Genomic DNA, 19,608 nt, shown 5'->3' with positions numbered 1-19,608 from the left:
GCTGGTTCAATATACGGAAATCAATAAATGTTATTCACCACATCAATAGACTTAAAGATAAGAACCATATGATCGTCTCGATAGATGCAGAAAAAGCATTCAACAAAGTACAGCATCCCTTTGTGTTCAAAACACTAGAAAAACTAGGGATAACAGGAACTTACCTCAACATTGTAAAAGCTATATATACTAAGCCTCAGGCTAGCATCATTCTAAATGGAGAAAAACTGAAGGCATTCCCTCTAAAATCTGGAACAAGACAGGGATGCCCTCTCTCACCACTTCTATTCAATTTAGTCCTTGAATAGTCTTTTAGATAATAAAATTATTTGTGTGTCTCAAGGGATGGCCTCTCACCATTTTCTTCTTTTTCTAAATTTCAAATTAGATATTCTTAGGCTGTCATCACTGCAGTAGACTTTAATAGCATCTGATCTGCTTACTTTATTTTAGAGATGAGGTAAGTAAGACTGAATGACAACTGATTTGGCCATTTAACTGGTGGCAATTCATAACAAGGACAGAATGATATAATAGGTTTTAAATTGTTGATGAGGAAATTAACCAGGCTGTGACAATCTTTTTTATGTTAACCACATTAAACTTTAAGCCCAGTACTGTTTCTAGAAATACATATGGTTTTGATGACATTTTAAAATGATGTTATTTTAATGACGTAATAGAATAGTAGCGGAAAGTTGCTAGAATTTGTCAGTCTACCAGTCTGCCATATAAGGCCTGAGTGAAGTTCGGCAATACTTGTTTTGGTATATTTATTAGTATTGTATCAACAGAATGACTTTTCATCACTCTGATTTTAAGCCTTTGAAAAACCTTGTATGATCCCATCTTGTTAGTTTTTGACAACTTGAATATGAGGATTCACACATATTTTATAGGAAGAGGTTTAACAAATAAATGCATATTAATGAAAACATGAGCATGATTTAAATAATTCAGTCATTTTCTTTCTTTTTTCTTATTTAACCTAAGAGGTTATATATATTTGTAGAAAGTCATTGGAGTATCTTAAATAGAAAAATGAAAAAAAAGTCTTGTGAATGTTCTACATTTCTTTTTTGTTTTGTAATCATTTCTTTCCTAGGACTTATATTTCAGTTAAACTGGTACACAAAAATAGCACCTTGTATTCTCTCTCTTTTTTTAAGTGTGAGGAGATCTGTGTTTTTTTTTTTTTGTGTGTGTGTGGGGGGGGATGAATAATTAGTGAATATAATGGATGAGAAGAGATAGTTATAGAAGACTTTAGACAATTTGAATTTTGTACTGGTATAATTTTTATTACACTGATAACTAATTTGAAGTTCAGAAAAAGAAGAAAATGGTGAGAGGCCAGACTAATATTAGTTGTCTAATATTAATGCAATTGGATTGTTAAATTTTGGTGAGATATGTTCACATATTATATTTTTTTATGTGAAGAATACTGTGACGTTTTTAAAGGTTCTTAGTCTGACTTCCTATGAAGTTTAAAAAATTTTTCTTTTTTTCCAGAACTATAGCCTGTGTTTTGGTGTGGCACGTTAGTAATTGTCCTTTGTTCTATTTCAGATCCCTGTATGTCACTGACTCCACCATGCTTCACAGAAGAAGATAGATTTAGTCTGGAAGCTCTTCAAACAATACATAAACAAATGGATGATGACAAAGATGGTGGAATTGAAGTAGATGAAAGTGATGAAGTAGGTGGAAAGCTTTCTGCCGTATCCTTCTATGACAGAGTGACTGTGTTTCTAGTCTAAAAATTTCCTCTCATTTCTCATGTGACTCACCTCCTTCATCTTTAACATTTTTAGCTTTTCTGTTTTCACATTGTAATTTTACTCTATAGATTTATGCAGTTTTTCTTTTTTTCCTGCCCACTTGTATACAAGTCTTCCCCGTTTTAAAAATATTTGTCTTATATTCTTGGGTTTCTCAAACTTATATTCTGTTCTGACTGGATATTGCTGCTTTACAAACCACCTCAAAATATAGTGTCTTAAAATGATATTATTTTTCCCAGTTCTATGGGTTTACTGAGCTCAGCTGGGTAGCTTTTCTGTTCTCGTAATTCTAGACTGAGGTCCAATGGTAGTTGGCATTCATTTGAGAGTCCCTGGTGATGGAATATCTAAGATGCCTTCTTATCTGTTGTCATTAGTTTTAAGTATTACCATCTTGCTCTTGACCTAGTTTCCCTCAGATTCTCCATAGAAGTTGTTTCTTTGACTGTGGTCTCATTCTAACCAAATCCACTGTTTTCAGGCCTCTTCGCCTCTGTGTTGTATTTTTCAGTGTTGAGATGCTTCCTTTTTAGTTTACATAATAGTAAATTACATTATTTCCTACCTTACTGTCTCATGTTCCATAAATGTGATATCCTCTAATAATATTGTTATGTAGTAATTACATTCTCTAAAAAATCAGTTGACTTGTTTGGCCTGCTGTTCAAAACATTTACTTTGAAACGGGTCCTCTGTTTTCAGGTCATTTCTGATTCAATCCATATTCCTGATCTTCCTGTATTGCTTTCTGCCAGACATTTTTACAGGTCTCTTACTTTTGCTTTACATAAAAGTAAGAGACCTCTAAAAAAAGTCTCTTACTTTTGCTTTATACAATTAGTATATATAAAGCAAAATTCTGCTCTCCTATTTTGAATTTTTCACTCCTTAGTGGCGTTTCTGGACCTACCTCATCTCAAGTTTTATTCTTCCAAATTACAATTTGGCAGATTTTTTCTTCCATAAAGGGCCAATTCGCAGATTGTACTGTGTCCTCCAAATACATATGTTGAATACCTCAGAATGTGACCTTACTTAAAAATCATATGATTGAAGTAGTTAGATGAGGACATACTGGAGTAGAGTAGCCCCTTAACTCAGTATGACTGGTGTCCTTGTAGGAGAGGAGAATACCTGTAGATACACACAGGAGAGAAGACAGCCAGGTGACAGTGGAGACAGAGATTGGAGTTATGCAGCTGTAAGTCAAGGAATGCCAAGGATTATTGGTAAGAAAGTAATCCAGCAGCTAAGAAAGATTCATGGAATAGAGTCTGCTATAGAGACTTGGAGTGAGCATGGCCCCAATGATACTTTGATTTTTAGTCTCCAAATCTGTGAGAAAATGTATTTGTTATTTTTAAGCCATCTAGTGGTACTTTGTTATAGCAGTTCTAAGGAGACTAATAATGGTAGTAAATATTTTATGTTTTGTGGGTCATATGGTCTCTAATGTAACTACTCAGTCTGCCACTGTATGGAAGCAGTCATAGACCATACAAGAACCCAATGGGCATGGGAGGGCATTCCAGTAGAATTTCATATGCAAAAGCAGACAGCAGGCTAAATTTTGCTTGTATTCCAACCCCTGTTAGAAGATGTTATGTCCTTAAAGCTTATGGCTTTTTCGGTTTTTGCTACTAACTCTTATCTGCTTTAGTTGTTTGCTTGTTCTGCTTTTTAAAAAATGTCTTTAATTGTTGATGGACCTTTATTTTATTCATTTGCTTATGTGCTGTGCTGAGAATTGAACCCAGTGTCTCACACATGGTAGGCAAGTGCTATACCACTGAGCCACAACCCCAGCCCTGCTTGTTCTGTTTTAATCTAGGTATTTATTATCTTGTGCCTAGATTACTGTCTCCAAATTATTCCTCTTTGATCCATCATGATTATCACTTTGAGAGTGTTTTCTCAGTTAACAAATTTACAGAAATTTTTAAATAGTCTGTTAGATCAGATTTTAGCTCTTCAGTCTTACATTTAATGCCTCTGCACTAGTCAATTCCTGCTTCCTGAGATATTCCTTTCTTATTGTGGTTAAGTCATTTTGGTTAGAGCTCAGTTCCATTGATGCCAAAATCATGGCTTTCACTTTTATTTTATTTTTTGATGGGTTTCACATGTGTTAACTCATTTACTCCTCAAAAAATCCAAAAAACCCTCTTTGAAGCAAATACCATTATTGCCTTTATTTTTGAGATGAGGAAACTGAGACACAGAGAAGGTAAGTAACTTGTTCAAAGTCACAAAGATACCAAGAAGTAAAGCTAGAATCTGAATCCAGGAATTGAAGCCTCTGAGGCCATGAGCTTATTAATCTTTGGCTGTCACTTTTAAATAGACCAATTCAGTTAATTTGTTTCTAGAACTATAGACTATATGTAATCCTATCTTGCAATGCTTTCACTTTTGGAAGTATATGAAGCATATAAATATGTTTTGTTGTCGATGGATTATCGAAAGTATTACTCTTACTACCATTTTATCATATTGAGTTGATAATTCATCATGTTAACATTATTATCGTTTTCCTTTCTCTCTCCTTTCTCAAAGAATAAAATTACTACTTTTTAGTAATGATAATTGAATTATTATCATTTATTCTTCATAATCTTTCCAAGATTGTCTAAGTTGTTTACTTAGTTAAAGGTAATTTAGATGGTTAATAATTTGAGCATGTTAGATTTTTATAGGGCTAAATTATTTTCTGAGCTTAGTAGATTTTGTGAAATTGTTGTGTATTTTCTTAGTCATTTCCAGTATGAAGGGATTAGCTTTGTCAAACAAATTCACTGTTACTTCTTTGTCTTTGTATGGTAGAAAAAGGAAGGGCTATTGGTGGGAGGCATCAGTTTACTACCCTGTGGGTCTTTTCATAGGGTATCTCATAAAATGGCAATGGACTTGCCTTGGAGCTAATGATAGTACTGAGAGAAAGAGTAGGGAACAGGAAAAGGACTAGCAATGTGGAAGTTACTTTGTTTGAAACTAATCTTGAAGTGGTGTCCCATCACGTTTGTGGTATCCTGCTTATAAGTTTTGAAACAAAGCTTACTTCACCAATCTTTTACTGAGCACCTATTGGTTGCTAGAGAGTGTGTGAGGGGCTTTGTAAAGATGAACAAAGACAAGTGGTGTGTTTTTACCAGTCATTTTATGGAAAAAACATATTGATTTGTCCTGGAAGAACTGAGGCATGGTTAAGATCAGTAGTGCTAAGAGATAAGACCTGAGAAAAGGCATGAGAAAGCAGCAAATTAAGACTGGGGTGATTCATGGATATCAAGTAAGTAAGGCACCAGGGGAGACCACTGAAGAGCTGGTGAGACAGTGAATCAGCGGTGGTAGAGTTCCGAACCCCAGGTGTATCAGTACATGGTGCAAAGGGCAGGTGAGTCACAGGGCAGCTCCCCTGGTTTTCAGAGTTTCTTGAAAGCTAAAACAGTCTCTGGAATTCTTCATTTTGTAAAATATCTTTTCTTATAAAGTTATTTTTCTTTGCTAAATGTACATATTAAGGGGCACTTAGATACTTATCAGAAATGTTATTCCATCTTGATGAAATTTATGGATTCTTAGGTAATTATTTTAGTCAGCTTTTTTTTTTTGCTGCTGTTACCAAAAGACCTGACAAGAACAATTTTTTTAAAAGAATTTTTAAAAAATATTTATTCTTTAGTTTTTGGCGGACACAACATCTTTGTTTGTATGTGGTACTGAGGATCGAACCCGGGCCACATGCATGCCAGGCGAGCGCGCTACCGCTTGAGCCACATCCCCAGCCCAAGACCTGACAAGGACAATTTTAAGGAGGAAAAGTTTATTTGGGGTGGTCATAGTTTCAGAGGGCTCAGTCCATAGATGACTGATGCTGTTACTCAGAATCTGAGGCAAAGGCAGAAAGAACTTCCTGGCTGACCTTGTGGTGAAGGAAAGTGACTGGGAACTTGGCATCGGGAAGTGGAGAGAACTCTATTCAATAAGGACAAAATATATACCTTAAAGGTACTCCCAGGGACTCACCTCCTCCAGCCACACCTAGCCTGCCTTCAGTTACCACCCAATTAATCCCCACCCAGGGGATTAATGCACCTATTAGGTTAATGCTCTCTTAACCCAATCCTTTCAGCTCTAAACTTTCTTGCATTGTCTCACACATGGGCTTTTCCTGGAAACCTCACATCTAAACCATAACAGTAATGAGGTAAATCTTCAATCAAACAGATTAATATAAGTTGAGGGAAAAATGAAATACAAGTAGATTTGATGCAAATGTAGAAATGTATATGGTTCAAATACAGTCCTTCAAATAGTATTGTTAAATCACTTGACATTTCTTTTTTCTTTTCTTTTTTTTTTTTTTTAGCACTTCAGATTGAACCACTGAGCTACATCCCCAGTCTTTTAGTTTTTTGAGTCAAGATTTCACAGAGTTGCTTAGGACCTTGCTAAAGTTGCTGAGGCTTGCCTCTGAACTTGTGATTCTCCTACCTTAGTCTCTTGAGCTTGCTGGGATTACAGGTGTGTGCCATTGTGCCCAGTTATACTTTTTAAAATGAAAAAATCAAAGGCCTTTTTAGAAGCCTAAAGTAGCTCTCATATACTGTATTTCTCCAAACTATTTTTTTTAATTTATTAGTTGTAGATGGACAATACCTTTATTTATTTATCTTTATATGTGGTACTGAGGCTCGAACCCAGTGCCTCACATATGCTAGGTGAGCACTCTACCTACCACTGAGCCATAACCCCAGCCCCCTATTTTTTTTTTTAATTATGCTATCAAGCTATTAGGAAAAAGGTTTTGTGTAGGCTCTCTCTGATCAAAATTTTAAATAAATACTTGTATTTAATTGTATAGATATGTATTATAGATTTTATATTTATACACATACAAACTCTTATACCAGTGTTATATCTTTTTAAAATGTTCACAAACATATAAATTTAAAGATATGAGATAAAATTAAATATAAGGGTAAATTTAAATATTTTCTCCCTCTCTACTGGATTAGATTGTGTATCTCTCTCAGGTCTGGAAACCTAGTTTGGAAGCCACTGCACTAATGAATTGTAAAGCAAGGTCATGTTGTAAATTACTTAGACTATATTCCATTTTAATAAAAACAAGGACTTTGAGAGTTTTTTGAGAAAACAATTTCCAGAGACACTGCTAATATTAGTATATATTTTCTAGTTTCTACCATTACCATGTATGTTTGTTAATCATATAGCATATCAATTACAGATATTCTTATGATGAGCACTCTCCTTTTCATGACTGAAGTTAGCTCTGATACTTGTAATACCTGCAAGAAATGACAAAACCCACTTATTTATACTAATTTAGAATAAACTACTAGAATGAATGAGGCAGGAAATTTAGATATTTTGATAAGGAAAGACATGATTAAATTCTGTATTTTTTTGAAAAATAGCCTTTCTTATTTATAAATATGTTCCAATGACTTATTTTAGCTACAACTTTTATGAGTTTTTGAGTTTAATTTGTATTTGGATTGTGTTTAATTATTGTTCTGAAGACACCTTAGAAGTAATCCTTATAACACCTTTAAACAGAAGTCTGTGGAAGAAAAACTTATGTAGAAGGAAATAATATATTGGGGAATACTCAAAAGTATTTTAATATTTGACAACTCACCAAAAATATATTAAGCACCACATATTTGTTTGTCATTTTGGTTACCTCTTATTTGTTTACTTGTAGTTAATTGCAGTTTAAACTATTCAAATGATAATGGGGCTATTATATACATGTTTTGGAAGCAAAGTAGAAAAATTATTGGTCCACTCTAGTAGTTTGTCTTTATCCTACAGAATAAGGAAGGACAGGCATCCTGGGAGCCAAGTCCTTGGGCCTCAAGGGAGAAGAGAGGTGGATGAAAAGAGAGTTGACATAGTTTGGAGAAATTGTTCTAATGAATAAATCAATATTTGTTCCCTAGAAAAGCAGCATAAATGTCACGTGAAAAAAATGCAAATTCTCGTACTACTGTGGCCCTGCTTGAATTAGAAACTTGGAGGTGGAATCCAGCAATCTTTTTCTATAAATCCTTTGAGTGATTCTTGTATTTGATTAAGTTTGAGGACTACCTGATTTAAATTTCAGGACATTGATAGTAGCCGGAACCTCTTTATGAAGCTTTTATGAGTACATAGTATATTTATAAATCTTACTTTATTATGATTGGATACATGAAAAAATGATTTATAACTTATCCTTTGCACCTTAATAAATCTTATTCTCCTCTTCCTCCTCCCTCCCTCCCTTCCTCCTCCTTCTCCTGCTCCTTCTCCTTCTCTTCTTCTTCTTCTTCTTCTTCTTCTTCTTCTTCTTCTTCTTCTTCTTCTTCTTCTCCTCCTCCTCCTCCTCCTCCTCCTCCTCCTCCTCCTCCTCCTCCTCCTCCTCCTCCTTCTCCTCCTCCTCCTTCTCCTCCTTCTCCTCCTTCTCCTCCTTCTCCTCCTTCTCCTCCTTCTCCTCCTTCTCCTCCTTCTCCTCCTTCTCCTCCTTCTCCTCCTTCTCCTCCTTCTCCTCCTTCTCCTCCTTCTCCTCCTTCTCCTTTCTGCTTTTATAACAGATTTTTATAATCTAAGGCACAGTATTTATATTTGGCCACTGTGATGGTCTTGGAAAAGACAATGTTTTTTGCCCTTCTATTTTGTGATTTTACCTTTGTTAAGTTCCACCTTAAAAATGTCTTCCAATAGTTTCTGTTGAATGATGTGCTTCAAATGGTAAATAAATATCTCTTAAATGCAACTTACTGATAAACTGGGGAAGTGTGACCTATAGTATGAGATCTGTATATGAGGAATTAAAAACTTCTGAAATCATTTTATGGCTTCACAGAACATTGAAACATTCAATTCAGTACTATTTGTCTCTTTCTGGGAGTTACCACAATCCCTGCTTCAACCAGTAAATCTTTTAGCCTACTCACTCAAATTCTTTTGGCTTTGTTTAATCAGACCTAGTAATTATGTATTTTCATTAAAAAAATATTTTCTCTTCCTGTTCCATCAGTTTTTGTTTTTTTTTTTCCTTTCAGTGTTTGGGATGAAACCCAGAGTCTTGCACTTGCTAGGCAAATGCTCTACCACTGAGCATGCCCTCCAACCTCCATTAATTTTTTATTTACCTCAGTAAGCATTCATAGTCAGTATAGTACAGACTGAAAGGGGGCAGAAGAGTAGGAGTGTGAATCAGGACTGTGCATCTGGACTTCTCTTCTTTAGTTCTAGCCTGACTGTACTGCCAGTCCTGCTCTTTTCCTCCCCCTCCTTCTCTGAGCATTTTTAGAGGATCACAGCATGGCATTGTATTTATGTAATACATTTATTTGATAATTTAGCACACTTCACTTATTGCCTCAGCTTCTAAAAGATGTCTGAATTTGGGTGGGTATAGAACCTATCTATTCCCATTAACACTATTACCCTTATATTATTGTTGTTTCAGGTCGAGTGACCTATATAATTCATCATCCAAACTGGGTTACCCTTGAGAGTGAAAAGGGGTGCTATTAATAATGACATCAAGGCAATGGGTGTAAATGAGGCCTGTTCCAGGCCAACAGGCCATATAATTACTCTCACTATATGACTTATCATAGTCTGTTTCTGTTGTATTTAACCTTTATCTGTGTCTTATCCCTTACAAGTTGTTATTAAATTGGAAACTATTGTGCCAAGATTCATGTTAATAGTAAAGCTTGTATCTATTTTAGTTTATTATTCTGAATATTTTCATATAATATACTTTATTTTCTAGTAACATGACAGAAACATATAGAAATTTTTTGATTTCTGTTTTTGCTTAGAAGTTTTAAAAATTTCTTTATTGTTTAGAAATAATACAACTGGAAAATATTTCTTATATTAAAATAATGTTCATTCCCCTTCATTGATGTTAGAATTTTTTTCTTTTAGTAGTATATTTTTTGGCTTTCCCAAATTTTCTTACTTTTAAAAAATGTACTCCTCAGCTTCATTGAGGTGTAATTGACAATAAAAATTATATATGGTATACAAATGATGATTTGATACATGTGTATATTGTGAAATGATTACCACAGTCAAGCTAATTAACACATCTATTACTTCACGTATCAAAGAGTACAAATTTCACTTATAAGATGAATAAGTTTGGGAATCTAAGTACAACTGGTAACTAGTTAATGACACTGTATAAAAAACATGAAATTTGCTATAATTAAGTATTCTCATCACAAAAGAAAAAAAAGGTAACCAAATTTTAATATCTGAAGAATTTTACATAATAGTGTAAGCTTTTTATGAGCCTATCCAGAATTTATCCTGCTGGAATTTCTCCAAGAGTTTAGAGCTATAGTCACTAACTGAATAGGCTTCAGGAGACTTCTTTCTCTAGAAAACTGTTTGGGTATTCTTTTTGTTTTTTAATTTTTTTTAGTTGTATATGGACACAATACCTTTATTTTATTTTTATATGGTGCTGAGGATCGAACCCAGTGCCTTCCACATGTGAGGTGATTACTCTACCACTGAGCTACAACCCCAGCCCTGTTTGGGTGTTCTTTAAAGGTATACAGTACTGTGAAGTTGTTCTTATCCTCAGATAATCCCAGCATATGTGATGTAACCTCATGGTTTATGAAAAATTTATGTTGTCTCACATTATCTCAGCAGTGCATTTTTAGAGATGTTGGTCTCTTTTTTTTTTTTTTTTGTGGATGAAGAGACTGAGGCTTAAGGAGTTGATACTCTTACCCAGTGTGTGTAAGAACTGGAATTTGAGTCCAATTATCCCAGCTCTTATTCACTCTGTAACATGTTTAGACATAGTTCCAAATTACTGTTGTTTTTGTTTGTTTGCTTTTAACTCTCCAATTTTGAGCTCTGAAAACCGAAAGAACTTCTCTGCATATATTAAACTATGTTCATTATTGACCTCAGTTTTAGTTTGAGACTTCTGGTTATTGTTATCATCAGCTCCTTTACTAAGACCTCATTCCTTGTTTGACTACTATACTTTGGTTTGAATTTTGCTATAGTGACTTACATTTTGAGTATTATCTTGAGGTTGGCTGGAAAATCCACCTTACCTATTTTTAAAGATAACCTTTTCCTCTACTTATTTAAAACTGTGATGTATATTTTGGGTCTGGAATGTCCTTCAAAGGCTCATGTGTTAAAGATTTGACACTTAGCATTGGGAGTTGGTGGGACCTTTAGAAGGTGGGGCCTAGTGGAAGGAAGTTAGGTAATTGGGGGCATGACCTTGAAGGAGATATTGGAACCCTAGCCCTTCTGTCTCTCTGCTTCCTGGACACTATGAGATTATCAGATCTACTCACAACATACTTCTACAATGATGTACTGTGCTACCACAGTCCTTAAGCAATAGGACCAAGCAGCCATAAAGTGTAAACTCTGAAACCATGAGTCAAAATAAACCTTTCCTTTTTTTTAAGTTGATTGACTTTAGGTGTTTGTTATAGTAACGGAAGGCTGACTAACCCTGTGTTAAACTTTCTATCCTGGTCTTTATGGGTCTGATTTGGCTTGAACTGCTCACAGTCTACCATTGGTACTACTAAGTATTAAAAATTTACTATATACTGTCCCATTGGCCTTGTAATAATCTTAATGGGTCTGTAGGGCTGAAACTGATAAGGAAATACTCCTTTAAAATGAAAGGATCTGAAGTTTACCTTAATCTGAAGTTTTTTTTTTAATTAAAATTTGGTTTTGGTTGTTGATGGACCTTTATTTTTATTATTTTTTTATATGCAGTGCTGAGAATCAAACCCAGTGCCTCATACATGCTAGGCAAGTGCTCTGCCACTAAGCTACAACCCCAGCCCCTGAAAATGTTTAAAGGAATTGAAATAGAATATTTGAGAGTCTTTCACTTTCATTACAAATCCTTTTAAATTGACTTTATGGATTTGTTACTTTTGTATTCATAGAAAAAAATTCAATTTCTGATTAGGTATAGGAATTTTTATGTTTTGATTTTTGTTTTATTCTTATTTTCTCTTTATTTTATTTTCTCCTGGTCTCCTTCAGGGCTTGGGAAATATGCCTGACATTGTTGATCATTCAGTTAAACATAAAACACCTAATGTTTTAAAATACCTGTTTAAATTCAGTACTGTACTAAATGTGGGGCAGACTGAAAATATGAGTATAAACCCCCATGAACTTATTATCTAGTAGGACATATAATATCACATATATATAAAACAAGGCACATTATGACAAATTATGTACTAGAGATATGAATGAATTGTGAAAATCTCTTGTGTTTTAAGGAGAGAGTACATATCTGTTTAAGGAATATTATGAAAAGTCTGATGGAGAGTCCTTTAGCTGAAATTTGTGAAAATAGGTACAGTTTTCACAGATTCAGATGATAAGTAGGACATTCTACGATGTGGGTTCAGGATGGGGAAAAAGCAGCAGAGCCAGAATGCGGAACACTAATTACACAGTGAAATCACTGTCAGACTGGAGTGTTAGTTAGTGTTGCTTTGTTGGGGATAAAACTGAGAAGAACTTGTTTGGTCTTATTCCTTCTTCCTGTTTTGTCTGCTTCTCTGATTGATTAGTTGTTTTTGATTTTCTTACCCTCTAAGCATTTGTATTTGACTTTGGTCTCCTCCTCTCACTTTCTAGAAGTTGTTTTTCAGGCTCATGATTATTACATCTGCATGTGTTCAGTTCTGACTTCTGTCCAAATCCTACTCTCATGTTTGGTCAGCTAGGATCTCCAACTCTGTTTTAAATGCAAACAAACTACATTATTTTCTCTCTAGAAATTTTCATGCTGAACCAATCACTGTCTTCCTTAAAAAACTGTACCTGTTTTTCTTTAAATGTGTTGTCATTTTTATTGTTGGCATCACTGTTTTACGTACAACTCAGGCTTAGTGCTGCAGTCTCATCTTTGACTGCATTCTTGTCTTATTCTCTGAGTTCTTGAGTTTTATTAGTATTTGACTTAAGACTGTTCTTGTGAGTCTTTTCCTCCTTAAATCCATTGTGATGGTTATTACTTGATAGAAACATTTTAGAATATGGTGTATTGTGTTTCTCTCCCCATATTTCAGTGGTTTCAAACCACTTTTTACAATGCAGATGGCTGAGCCCATCCTCAGATTTTCTGATTCAATAGGTCTGGGATGAAACCCAATAATTTGTCATTTTAACAAGTTCTTTGTGATGCTGATATTGCTGGTCTAGTGGCCAACTCTGAGAACCACTGTCATAGAGTACCAAATATAGTCTAAACTTCTTAGTTTGGCATTTATAACCTTTCATAGTAGAGTCACATTCTACCTCTGCAGCCATGATCATTTACTATGTAGCTTTTTCAGCAAAAGTGTAGAGAGAGATTTACAGCCATCTTGTAAGATTAATTTTCATTTTAAAATTTAGTTGAAATAGAACTTCCTTTTTTTATAATACAGTTGTCTCTTTTTAAAAATATTTTATTTTTTAGCTGTAGCCAGACACAATACCTTTACTTTATTTATTTATTTTTATTTGGTGCTGAGGATCAAACCCAGGGCCTCACACGTGCTGGGCGAATGCTCTACTGCTGAGCCACAACCCCAGCCCTATCTCTGTTTTTTTTTTTTTTTTTTGTATTTTCTTCCATCGTTATTCTTCTAAGCCAAAATAATCTTTTGTTTTGTACTGTTTTCCGTTATGTATTTGTTTTTTTGTAGTTTATCTTGACCCTTATTCCCATTTTATTTTCTTTATCCAATTCCATGCTTGGGGTTTACCTGTTCCACATTAGTTACATAGTATGTATGTCTTGATAAAGGGAATGAAACTGTTTTTATAAATTGTAACTAGGAGAATTAGAAGCCTTCATTCACTAAATATTCATGAAGGATTTTCATGTTCAAAGAAGTGGAGTATAGTTACTACCCCCATTATAGTCACTACCCCCATTATAGTCACTACCCCCATTATAGTCACTACCCTTTAAACACAACAAAATAAAATTTTACTATTCCCTCATCGATAGGAGTATTTTAAACTCTTCTAAAATTTTTTGTATACCTTCCTGAAAAAAAAACAGCAAATGGTAAAGACATTTGAAATCATACAGTGTGTCAAATTAATGGGATTTCTTAATGATTGGCTTTCCTAAAGTTCCTAAGAGAGGAACAGTATATTTGGAAGTAAATAGTATCTTTTTAAATGGATACAGTTGTGCCTTTGTAAGATAATGAATTTCTTCAAATTTTTGATTATTTAAGTTTTTTTTTTTCCTTAAAGTTTCATACAGTTTAATGCAGGGATTTGGGTGTACAGTTGGGTGAATTTTAAAAATGTGCATACCCATGTTTGTATCATGCAAATTGGGATACAAAATATTGGGATCCTCACATTTTAATGATGTTATTTTCTTTTGTACATGAAGTGAAGAGAAATCATTTTGTGTTGCTGTATTATCTAAGTATAATTGGTCAGTAATTTTTCTTTAACTCTCCATTGCTACTTTACTTCCCATGCTTTGTGGTATGTTTAAAATCTTATGCCAGTTATTTGATCCTAACCAAGGATCCTAATTTGGTGTGGGGAAAATTTTCTCTCTCCTGTCAGAGGTCATGTAATCACTGGGAGCTCACAATCTGCATTTGTGTCTGTAAACTCTTGTTTTTTTTCCTCTTATTACTACGGCTTCAGTTTGTGTTCCTTGCAAAGTGAATTCCTTTACTTGTGTACCTTGATCTCATCTCATTTTCCTAGGGTCAGGCTTTAGAAATTTTCTTCTCTCCAACAACTGTATTTTCCATTTTTTTGCTGGAACTTTCCCATATGTCTGAAACTTATTATTTTTCTTACCCTTAAACACAACAAAATAAAAACTTGTCCTGACTCCACTTTTCCTTTTGCCTTTATTATATTCTCCTTTGATTCCAACAGACCCCCTCAAAAGTACTTGTGTATTATTTCTCTCATTTTTTTTCTTGAACTCACTTAGGCTTTTGTAATTGTTAGTCCATAAAAACTGTTTTTTTATAACTCACTAGTGATATCCATGTTGCTGTGCAGTTGAACATACTTTCATTTAAAAATACTTTATTCTACTTGGTTTTCAGGAAACCATACTCTCCCTATTTTACCTCTAGTGTGTTGATGGTTCTTATTAGTTTCTTGGCTGGTTTTGTCTTTAATACTCTGTCCTTATGCCTCTTTTCCTATTTATGTCCTTTGATGATCTTGCCTAATTTCAGGATTTAAAATACTCTTTTTTCTTTGTTTTCCAGAGATATATCTGGATTCATATATTGTACTGCATAAACATCTCCATTTGAACATCTAATACTCATTTTAAATTTAACTGTTCAAAATTAAGTCCTCATTTTCTGCTTTTCTCAGATCTCTTCTCTGTTTTTGCTTTTTTCACTGGAGTTACTGTTTAAATAGCTGCATCATAATAATCTTTGAGTGGGCAGAAAACTGGCATCATTCTGGATGTTTTGTGATCTCATCTGCTATGGTTATTGCCAGATTCATTAATTTATTAAAAGTTGTAAAATGCCAATATTTTAATTGTTTTTTTATTAGCATACTTCTTCAAAGAGAAATTTTCATATATCAGTTATTTGTATATTTATGTAGCTAAGACAGACTAAATGATTGATTTTTTTCCCTTCCATATATACTTTTAAATCAATCAAGTAGTTTTTAACATTCCTCCAAAGCAAACAATAGAGTTTTATTTGTTTGTGTGTGTGTGTGTGTGTGTATGTGTGTGTGTGAGTGTGTGTTTATGCATGTGTGTATTAGTATCCTGAACTTATGGGTTTAAATGAGCCTCAAACTATTATTATCTCTTGTTGCTTTAATTGTCCCATTTTTGGATTTGGAAACTTAACTTAGGCTTGTGTATTTATCCTTAGTAAGCAATCTTTGATAAGCTTGTTTTCTACTGTGACAAAAGATATTTCATGTTCAGTTTAAGCCTTTTTCTTTCAGTTCTTATTTTGTTTGGAAGGTATATCCCATTAGGCACATATGATCAAAACACCCATAAATCAAACTCATTCTTATACATCAGCAATGAATCCACTAACAGAGAAATTAGGAAAACTACCCCATACACAATAGTTAAAAAAAAAAAAACAAACAAAAACACCAACAAAACAAAATCTGGGAATCAATCTTAAAAAAGAGGTGAAAGACCTCTACAATGAAAACTATAGAACCCTAAGGAAAGAAATTGAAGAAAACCTCAGAAAATGGAAATATTTCCCATGCTCCTGGATAGACAGAATCAATATGGTCAAAATGGCCATACTACCCAAAACCCTATACAGATTCAATGCAATTCCAATTAAAATATCAGCATTATTCCTTATAGAAGTAGAAAACGCAATCATGAAATTCATTTGGAAAAATTAGAGACCCAGAATAGCAAAGTAATCCTCAGTAAGAAGAGTGAAGCAGGAAGCATCACAATACCAGACTTTAAACTATATTATAGAGCTATAGTAACAAAAACAGTATGGTATTGGCATCAAATTAGATACATAGACCAATGGCACACAATAGAAGGCACACAGAGACAAACCCACACAAATACAGTTTATCTCATACTAGACAAAGGTGCCAAAAACATTCACTGAGAAAAAGATAGCCTTTTCAACAAATGGTGATGGCAAAACCCGAAGTCCACAGGTAGCCAAATGAAATTAAACCTCTCTTTCTCACCTTGTACAAAAATCAGCTCAAAGTGGATCACTGATGATTTTTAAAGATTACTTTTAAAATTAATTTAAAAATTGTTATAAAGTATTTGACAATAAATCATAAAATTAGAAGGGAAAGGTTATTTTTTAAAATATATTTTTTTATAATTTTATTTTATTTTATTTATTTTTTTACATGGTGCTGTGGATTGAATCCAGTGCCTCACCCATAGTACTCAAGTGCTCTACCACTGAGCTACATCCTCAGCCCCGGGAAAGGTTATTTTTAAAGAAATGTAAGAAATATGGTATATGGGACAGGGATAGAAGTAGTTTGTATAAACACTTTATTTCATGGACTGTGAAACAATGCAAATATTTTTATTCTCTTAGAATCTTTGCTTGTTTCAAGTAACAATATACTTTAAAAAATACTTTTAATTTGACTTTTTCTATGTGCTAGGAAGTATGTTCTGTACAAGTATAAAGTATTTGTTTTGTCCTTATGTACCCATCATTGGTCCATAATAGATACTAAATCAACATTTATGTGAATAATCGATTACATTGTGTTTTCATGGTATTTTATCTCAATGCAAATTAAAATTTGTATGTTTATTAAAATAGAAGCCAATACTAAATGCTCAGATTCTTAAGAGCTTTAAATTAGTATTTTCAAAGTTTATTTTCACTTAAAAATTATTTTATTTTATTTTTGGTATCAGGGATTGAACCCAAAGGCGACCATGGAGGCATATATCCACCGCTGCCCCCTCCTCCACAAGTCTTTTAAAAATTTTTTATTTAGAGGCAGGGTCATTCTAAGTTGCTTAGGGCCTTGTTAGATGCTGAGACTGGCTTGAACTTGTGATCCTCCTGCCTTAGCCTCTAGAGCCACTGGGATTACAGGTGTGTTCCATCATGCTTGTCCTGTTTTCACTATTTTTTGGTAATGATTTTTCCTAATAACTTTTGGAAACAGTCTCAATTAAAGTAATAAAATGTCCAAGTTAACAACCACTGAATATCTGTTCTTCTTAATGATTACCCAAATCATATTTCTCCAAAACTCAATAACTATGCTCTGTGTGCATCTGTCTACTGATTTGTGAAGGTGGCTTAATATAGAATTTAAAATCTAACATTAAGGTGAATGTTTAAATGAAAAAAAAAAGTGTATGGTGTGGGTGGGGAGTATTTGAGTATTTGTGATTTCTGCTTAGTTTTGCTGTCAATGTAAATCTCTAAAAAAGTCTTATAAAAATTAAAAGCAAAACAATATACATACTCACAAACACAAATACTAGTAGACTTGGAATCCATCGTGGATTTAGAAAGTTACAGTGATGTCAGTTAGATTGATGCTAACTGATGCTAATTGATGGCTAACTTACATGTAAAACTGTTGTATTTGTTTATAATGTCATTATATAAGCTCCACATGCAAAAATCATTATTTTTCTTCCGTTAGTATTAAGATAAAGCAGGTACAGGTGGTTTCTGACTTACGATAGTTTTGGATTACATTTCTTTACAATGCAGTGAAAGTGGTCCATATTTGGTAGAAACTGTATTTTGAATTTTGAATATTTGATTTTTTTCCTGGGCCAGGGAAATGCAGTATAATAGTCTCTTACAATGCTCTACATTGGGACATGGCAACTACAGCTCCTAAACTCTGCTATTATGAGAATAAACAAGAAATAACTCTACAGTGTTCTGTGTTGCTAAACTATGATTTGTGGTAGATATATTAAATTTTTTTCTACCTTATGATATTTTCAGCTTATGATGGGCTTAGTGGGATAGTACTTCAGTTTAAGTTGAGAAGCATCTGTAAATTCAATTAATAGAATGAATATGCCAGAAATAGAATTATGTATTATTAGATTGAACCTTGGGAAAATATTGATACAATACCACACTTTATTTATTTATTTATTTAGATACTGGGAATTGAACCCAGGGGCACTTAACCAGTGAGCCACATCCCCAGCCCTTTTTTATATTTAATTTAGAGACAGAGTCTTACTGAGTTACTTAGGACATTGCTAAGTTGATGAGGCTGGCTTTGAACTTGTGATCCTCCTACCTCAGCCTCCTGAGCCACTGGGATTATAGGTGTGCGTCACCATTCTTGGCCCATATTTTAAATTATAGTGTGATAACATTGCAGATATTGGGGATATTAAAGTATTTCCATAAATAATGCTTAGGCAATTTTTAGAGAAAATAAAACTAGATCCCTGCATTTTTATCTTACATCAAATATAAATCAATTAAACTTTAAATGAGAAAAGTGAAACTACACAAATTAGAAGAAAATATAAGTGAAAACCTACTAGAATTTCTGATAAGAACCATTTAGTTTGCTTAAGGTGGTCTGATAAACTTTGGTATTGAAAGTTGGTAATGAGGGGAAGATTCCCAGATGGAAGGAACTGTTCAATATAGCTCTGGGGTGCTCCCTCACCTATGTTCCCCGCCCTCTGGTAGTGCTAGGGCTAGATCCCACAGGCCCACACCTACTAGGCAAACAGTCTGCCACTGAGCTATACTTCCCAGCCTGTGATTCTGGTTTTTACCTTTAGATATTTTTTTCTTTCTGAAGGAGGGATCTCATTATTTGCTGCCACAGGTTTGGTTTTTTTGGTGTGTGTGTATGTATGCATATGCTTGCATGTCCTTCTGAGGGCTTACATTTTTGTGCACTCTTTTCTTCCCGTTTATCTGACTTCAGTGTAGCATATGCCTTTCCTTTTGATTCACATAAAGTGGAAACAAAATTTGGATGGCTTCATATCCCTTAGTTTTCAGTGAAAGCATATGTTTTAGTCAGCTTTTTCTTTGCTGTGACCAAAATACCTGAAGAGCAATGTAGAAGAGGAAAATTTATTTTGGCTTATGGTTTCAGAGGTTCAGTTCACGGCTAGCTGACTCCATACCTTTGGGCCTGGGGTGAGGCAAAACATTATAGCAGAAGAATGTGACAGGGGAAGCAGCTCAGAATGTAGCAACCAGGAAGGAGACAGAGGGAGAAGGGACTGGGGAGAGGTTTCTCTTTACCAGCAGCAAAATACAAAGTCCAAATTGACGCCCCC

The 19,608-nt window shown here is 34.1% G+C and overlaps 1 protein-coding gene across 2 annotated transcripts in view; it reads left to right on the top strand.

Annotated features, from left to right (window-relative positions):
* Positions 1–19,608, top strand: part of Stim2 (stromal interaction molecule 2) — a 162,950-nt gene that overhangs the window by 64,811 nt on the left and 78,531 nt on the right. For both annotated transcript variants that reach the window (XM_026403602.2, XM_026403594.2), the window contains exon 2: positions 1,573–1,703. In XM_026403602.2, the coding sequence (XP_026259387.1) occupies positions 1,573–1,703 (131 nt within the window). The remainder of the gene's footprint in view (positions 1–1,572; positions 1,704–19,608) is intronic.

This window comes from Urocitellus parryii, chromosome 10, assembly GCF_045843805.1.
Source record: "Urocitellus parryii isolate mUroPar1 chromosome 10, mUroPar1.hap1, whole genome shotgun sequence".
Taxonomy (NCBI): Eukaryota; Metazoa; Chordata; class Mammalia; order Rodentia; family Sciuridae; genus Urocitellus; species Urocitellus parryii.
The sequence above is the reverse complement of the archived record's forward strand: the minus strand, read 5'-3'. Positions and strand labels throughout refer to the sequence as shown.